A 6,680-nucleotide genomic window follows, 5' to 3' on the forward strand; every position below is an offset into this window, starting at 1 on the left:
CGGATGTACTCAAATGGCATCAGAATCAGGGGCTTGCGTGGCATGCGCTGATCCTAAACTGACGATTAAAGTAGAGTGCACCCGCCAAGCTCTGCCGGGCAACGCTACGGGGCAAAGTGCACACGCATACGGCGCTGGATGCGGGGCTGTTGGCGCAGGGTGTGGCCTATCTGGCTTTTTTCCGAGAGCCTCGTCAGCGATTGCGCTCGGCCTACAACCACGCCCGGTACGGGGGACTTGGATCTGGCCATCAGAGGCCGAGCGTTTGCTGGGCCACCTGCGGTCTCAAGCCTGGCCTCACCAGACTTTTGTCGGCATAGGCATGCGTTTGGACTGCAAAACCGGAGCGCCATGCTGAGGGTGATGCGGGATGCGAGTCTGGCGGAGTGGGTGACACACCCGTTTATCACAGCGTGTCAAACGCGCGTCCTGAACGGTCATCATTGTGCAGCACCCTTTGACATTGGCCCGTAGGTTGATAGGACCGCCCTCTCCGAGAGGATGCGCGTCAGCTCATGCCACCGCTTGCATTGTGTGATCTGCTATGCATGAGCAGGGGTCAGTATCAACAAGCGCTGCAGCGGCTGTGGGACTTGGCGTTTGTCGGATTGGTCGAGGAATGGGATCGGAGCATCTGCTTGCTGCACCGACAATTTGGCATTCGAGCAGATGAACACGAGTTTTTGAATCTGCGCCCCGATGCCGGGCATCAATACCGGCGACAATTTCGCCAGGCCTCACAGGCCGAAGCCGAGGTTCGTTTTTGCCACTGGTGTTAGCACACGGTGCACGCGCGTATGCACTGCGGGTGTAGTCGACGTCTCGTTTAGAAGGCACATCTGAATGCACGCCTTTGTACTAGGCGCTACCCGACGACGTGGACCCATATGATGCCCGTTTTTATGCGGAAGCCCGTGCTTTGGTAGAATTCCGCTGGGCAGAGTTTGGAGTGTTGTGAGTAGCCTGACTGGTGCGCTTGCTCGTTCTTTTCAAAGCGAAACGAGTTGATGGTCATTTTTAAAGACTCGATTGGGCAGATGGCATACAATGGCACAGGGTTAAGATATAGCATGATGAGAAGCGTACATGGAGAAAAGCGCACGAAAGTCAAACATGACCGTGCCACTGAGCTCTGGGGCACGGAACAAAATGATACATGGAGGGGCGAGAGTGGGAAGCGACGGTGATTCAACCTCCCAACGCAGGGCTAAGACACAGAGACGCACACAGAGCACATCAAGAATAGAATGAACAATAGAGGGAAAACAGGATACTAGGTCATGAGATTAAAATGGAATATGTGGATCGGCGGGCGCATGCACGGTGGTCAATGGCCTGTTTATTGACCAGCAAAGAGGGATTGAAGATCCGCCGCTGTATAGCCGTTCTCAAAGGTGGCACTGGCACGGTTGGTGGTGCGCGAGGTCGAGTTGGAGCGGGGCAGCGTGGGATCGCGATCTACGTCTTCCTCGTCTTCGGGCTCTGGAGAAACGGGGCCGGCTTGAAAGCGCTCTTCAATGAGGGCCCGGTTGGCGCGTTGCACGCGCTTCCAAGTGTCGGTCCGAGAGACGCTCTTGCCCACGACGGCTTCCTCTGTTGACTTGCTCTTGGTGGCCTTGAGCCGCTGCAGTTCTGCCAGGCTTGCCATGATGATAAATGTTCAAAACGCAGAGGTCGGTGTAGAGCTATCGTTGTTGACGGCGTCTGCCCACCCCGGATCAAGGTCCAGATCCAAAACAGCACCAACAGCAGCGCAGGAGGACAAACCAATAGAGACAACGATACACTCGACGAAGACGCTGCCACACTTGAAATCCAACGCCGTGCTCCGAACACACAGAGAGAGACAGAGAGAGAGAGTGTGTGTGTGTGTAACGCCGCTGTCAATCGTAAAATGCACTGTCCGTTTTGCTCTCTCTCTCTCTCTCTCTCTTTTTGTATCAGACTCTACACAAGCAAAAACCAAAAACCGCGCATCAGTGACCCTCTCTCTCTCACTCTGTCTGTGTGCTCGCGCGCTTTCCAATACGTTACCCCCCTTTATTGACAATACCCCCAAACCCAGTGTCACATCTGCTACACATGAGTAAGGCACGAGACGCTTGAAGGTGTTAAAGTGTAATTACCATGGTGTGTGTGTGTGTGTGTGCGTGTTGGAAATGAACCAAAAACACCAATGCTTGGCGTCACAGTACATCAACAACCAAGCACCAAGCCTTGAGCACCAAGCATAGCGTCGTGCACTTGGGAGGACCCGTTTCCAGTCAATGACGGCGGTACAAGTATTTTACTTTTATTGGCTCATGTGACTTTTGCGGCTGTCAAGTGAGAAAAAGCGAAAAGAAAGCAGCAGCTCAACTCGACATTCATCAACAACCACAACACTGCCGTTCGGTTCAAATCGGGCTTTGCATCACTCTTGAACGACCGCCCTTTTGCTCCAGACTCGTCGACAAGCAACATGACGTAAATACATACAAAACAACCCCGGGGTTAGGGCATGTCGGGGCGTGCTGACGAGATCAACACGCAGTCAAAAGAAATAAAAAAAAAGACCAAAAAAAAACAACAAAAAAAACAAGGAGAGCCATGAGAGATCAAGTGGTTTTCAAGCCGTCCATCACTCGCACACTCACACATTCTCTCTCTCGCGCTCGCTCTCTAGTTGGTGCTGTTGGTGTCGCGCAGGCAAAACTCGTCCACGGCAAAGCCACCCTTGCCAATTTTACCGTCGGCAATGGCCAAGGAAAACAGAATCACCACAGACAAGACCGTCAACCCGCCCAGCAAGAACATGAGCAGCGACTGTTTTTGGTATTTTTGCACCAGATGATTCACAACCTGTGACCAACGACAAGATCAAAGATGAGACGACGCCGTTTCGCCGTCAACAAGTGTCAAGATGTCACGAGTTGGAGTGCACGCTCGCACCTTCTGACCCATCAAAGCTCCGGCAAACCCAGACGCCATGACTGCGGCCAATTCAGCACCGTGCAGCTTGCCAAGAATCAAGTACTGCGTCCAGACGGACCCAATAAAGGTGATGAGCCACGATAACAAAGCGTACATGCGGGGCCTTGGGGGTGGATACGAGCGCGCGCAGCCAAACCTGGAAGGTGCTGGCGCTGGAGGTGAAAATGATCATAAAGCTCGAGGTCGTTGTCGTCGTTTGGGGATTCAAGCCCATGCTCAGCATCAACGGAGACTTGATCAGGCCTCCGCCCTGACAGAGGAGATGGTCGGTGCAGGAGAACACGCGTCAATGCACGCCGTAAAGCTTCATCAGAGAACAACCAGCACATCTGGTGGAAAGGGAGAAGAGAAAAAAAACTTACGATACCCATCATTGAAGCACACAGGCCAGCAAAAAAGGCCATCTCGGGATAATAGTACAAGTTGCGACCCTCCCACATCACGTCACCAGGGTGGAAAACGTAGCCAACCGCCTTCTTCTGAATGGTCTGGCGATGGAGCCGCCGGGCAAAGAGATAGGTCACACCAACCACGTAGGGGATGCTACACAGCAGAAGCACGACCCAGCCCGCCTCGCAGCGAGGAACCGCATCCTCAGCACGATAGAGCAAAAAGGTCAATACAAAGTAGCCGATCCAAACAGCACCCAGCATCAGGATGCGGTCCCACTTGGCCAGTCGGTGGTCGTCACGCTCGAGCGCCGCGCGAAGAGCTGCCATCGCATCGGGGCCGTCCTCAACCGCGACCTGCCGCATCGAGCCCTCGTCACCCAGGGAGGCAAAATCTGTGGAAGATGATCCTTGCAAGCCGAGGTTGGCATCATCGTCGCCATTACTGGCGACAGCAATGGATCGTCGGGCATCGCTGGGCATGGTCAGCTCAAGGCTGGGGTCCTCTTTCTCCAGCTGTTCCGCCATCACCAAGCCCGTGGAAGCTTCATCGTCCTCAGCGTCGTCAGCAGGCATGAGCTGCTCCTTATCAGAGTCTTCGAGGGCCGGCTTGTTAGCGTCAGCGCCGATCCGAGCGGCCAGCTCCTTCTTATGCATGTTCCATGCCTTCTTCAGAGTTTTGTAGGAGATAAACCCCAGCAGAAGACAGAGCGGCAAGAGCACGAGCCAATTTGGGAAGATGACGTTCAGGATGACACCCAGAATGCCACCCAGCAAGGTCATGGGCTAGTTGGTTGCACACACCAGCCAAGGTCGATGGTCAGCGTTTTCGTTGAAATTGCCAGTGGGGGGGGTGGGGGGGCGGGGTTGTGATATCAAGGGTGGGCGCGGGGAGAAACGAGCCGATACCTCGAGCATCATGGCCGTGTCATAGTCAATAAGGGGTCTTTTGGGGTCATGGGGATGGCGTTTCCAGATGTTAACGGCAAACGCGGCCAATGAGAGGCCAAAAATGGTGGCCTTGGACAGCGGCACAGCGCCATGTGCATCCTCGCCTGCGTGCAACGACAAGAGATGGCAGAGCGATGAAGTTTCGGATGAGCAAGGGCAGCCAGAATTGCCTTCATGGGACGAAACACCGCTAACATGGCTGTAAAAGCCAGCAAGGCGACACGTTATGCCTAGACCAAGCCCGTGGGTATCCAGGTCTGCACGTCCTTTCCGCTTGGAGAAAGATGTGCACATGCATGCGCCGACATGGATTGCCTCATCATGGCTCCAAAACTGTCAAATCAAATCTTGGCCAGACGTACCGAGGACCAAAAAATAAATGGCAACAAAGGTGGCACCACCACCGATACCAGCACCAACATTGAGGGCGGCACCCAAGAAGACGAGTGGCACTGCCAAGCCCCAAGCAGCTGCCCCGTGCATGTCTGCCGTTGAATGAAGCCAAAGTGTTTTAAGGGTCCGCCACGTTGTGGGACGGCAGTCGGAGCTCCGGCTGAACCGGCACCCTCGATGCTTCGCAAGCCCCCGACAGAGCGCCTCTTGATGTTTTTGTGCCCACACACCAAGGAAACCCACCGCCGCAAAGACAACAGACAAGGCAGCAGACAAGGCAGCAGCACAGGCCGTCAACCAGAAGCAAATGCGCCGCTGCCCCCCTGCCCACACACACTACACACACCCACTACACACATTCTCTCTCTCTCGCACACAACGTGATTCTGCTTACATGTTTCATGGTGTGTGTGTGTGTGTGTGTGTGTGATGATGGCACGATGGCACGATGTTCTTGCTCAAGCAAGGCGTAACCGTTACGATGGAGTGGGTTTGCTTGTTTATGGAGACCCATAGTCAACTCGTTGCGACTGGCTTGCCGTGCTGGTGGAGCTCTCGTCTGTGCCGCGTGTGGTCGGGGGGCGGTGGATTGAGCTGCAGCGCCGTCTGGGTCATTGAATAGGCAGGCGCTGCCAAATTGTGTAGAACACAAGAGGTCTGATGTTTCTCCCAGACTCATACGGTGATACACTCGGCGGGCACAACTCGGAGCCAAATTGGTGCGACAAGCATGGTGCAAGCAACCACATGGCAATTCAACTTTCTTTGCACCGTATCAATTCAGAACACCTCAACAATGGAGATTCCCTCCACTTGCAGGACAATCAATGGTATAACGGGGGAGGCAGCCCACCGCCGCCGCTACCATCGCCTACAACCCAAGCGTCAGCAAGCCTGGTGGATGGATATGCTTGAAATACACACACATGTCAGTGAAAAAAACTAACATTCGGGATGAAAAGAAAAACTGCTGATGGTGATGCTGGGTGGCCAGAGAACTGAGCAGTCATGGACAGTCGCACTCCAACTCACTGACAGCTTATCGCCGTGCCAAGGTACGTTGGTCATGCCAGGTGTGAAGAAAAGTGCAAACTTGGATTTCTTCGATTAACAATGGAAGACTTGTATAGCATGCATGACAAGGGCGTGGCACCCTTGACTAATACGAGGATGAGCAAAGCCAAACTAAAAAAAAAAAAAAGAAGGAAGAAGAATGAAACTAAAAGGGGCTTTAAAGCACAAGCGGGAACCTAGCAGGCCTAAGACGAGAAAGCAAACACTTTGCGTGTGCACAAAGCCATCCCGAACAACATTTGGAACATTAAAAGTGAAGAAGCATATTATGCACACGAACATGGTGCATGGGGCAGGGATAAGGCGACAAGCAAACGAGAGGAGGAGAGTTCGGCCAGCACACGTCACCCACTCGAACCAACGCACGCTGGCACGAGCAACAATGCGACTACACAGATTCGATGGAGCTAAAATAGTCGGTCGTGTCGTAGTCGGACAAGGTGTGTCTGAGCTGGCCCATGACGGGGGCGTGATAATCACGTGCACCAGTGGCCAAATCCAAATCCTGCCCCTCGCTGTCGTCCACCAAGGGAGACTCACAGCTGAGGCTAATCCGCAGGGTGACCAAGGCATCTAAATCAGTGATGGGAACTTCAAACCAAGGCTCGCTTGCATCGAGAAAGGCCGTGACCTCTGAAATGTCTGCACGGTGGTGCGGGGCTGGGTCCAGCATACGATGCAAAAGGTCAACCAGCGCCGCGTTGAGGGGTTCACCGCCGTTGTTCTCGAGGCCTTCCAGCCGACCCAGCTCGAGATATCGAGTGTAAGCAGGATCTTGGAGGTTGGCTGAGGTCCAGGGCAGGTCGTGGGTCAGGCATCCATACCAAACGAGTCCCATTGCCCAGACATCCTGTGCCGTGCTGCAGGAGGTACCACCCTGTAATAACTCGGGGGCCATGT

The 6,680-nt window shown here is 54.0% G+C and overlaps 3 protein-coding genes across 3 annotated transcripts in view; all 3 read right to left on the reverse strand.

Annotated features, from left to right (window-relative positions):
* Positions 1-1,073: 1,073 nt before the first annotated feature.
* MONBRDRAFT_37550 (uncharacterized protein) lies at positions 1,074-1,870 on the reverse strand (the record flags this gene model as incomplete). The annotated part of the gene is made up of 1 exon (XM_001746912.1): positions 1,074-1,870. A coding segment is annotated over one exon (411 nt), but the record flags the coding sequence as incomplete, so codon positions are not given.
* Positions 1,871-2,661: 791 nt separating this feature from the next.
* On the reverse strand, positions 2,662-4,796 carry MONBRDRAFT_26471 (uncharacterized protein; the record flags this gene model as incomplete). The annotated part of the gene is made up of 6 exons (XM_001746913.1): positions 2,662-2,841; positions 2,932-3,015; positions 3,068-3,223; positions 3,336-4,148; positions 4,272-4,417; positions 4,676-4,796. The coding sequence occupies 6 exons, from the start codon at positions 4,794-4,796 to the stop codon at positions 2,662-2,664; spliced, it is 1,500 nt and encodes a 499-aa protein (XP_001746965.1).
* A 1,123-nt stretch (positions 4,797-5,919) lies between these two features.
* The window catches only part of MONBRDRAFT_37551 (uncharacterized protein), an 8,773-nt gene continuing 8,012 nt past the window's right edge, over positions 5,920-6,680 (reverse strand). Inside the window, exon 2 of the mRNA XM_001746914.1 lies at positions 5,920-6,630. Coding sequence (XP_001746966.1) covers positions 6,169-6,630 — 462 coding nt within the window. The 3' untranslated portion in view covers positions 5,920-6,168. The remainder of the gene's footprint in view (positions 6,631-6,680) is intronic.

The sequence above is a fragment of the Monosiga brevicollis genome, genomic scaffold (assembly GCF_000002865.3).
Source record: "Monosiga brevicollis MX1 MONBRscaffold_14 genomic scaffold, whole genome shotgun sequence".
Taxonomy (NCBI): domain Eukaryota; class Choanoflagellata; order Craspedida; family Salpingoecidae; genus Monosiga; species Monosiga brevicollis.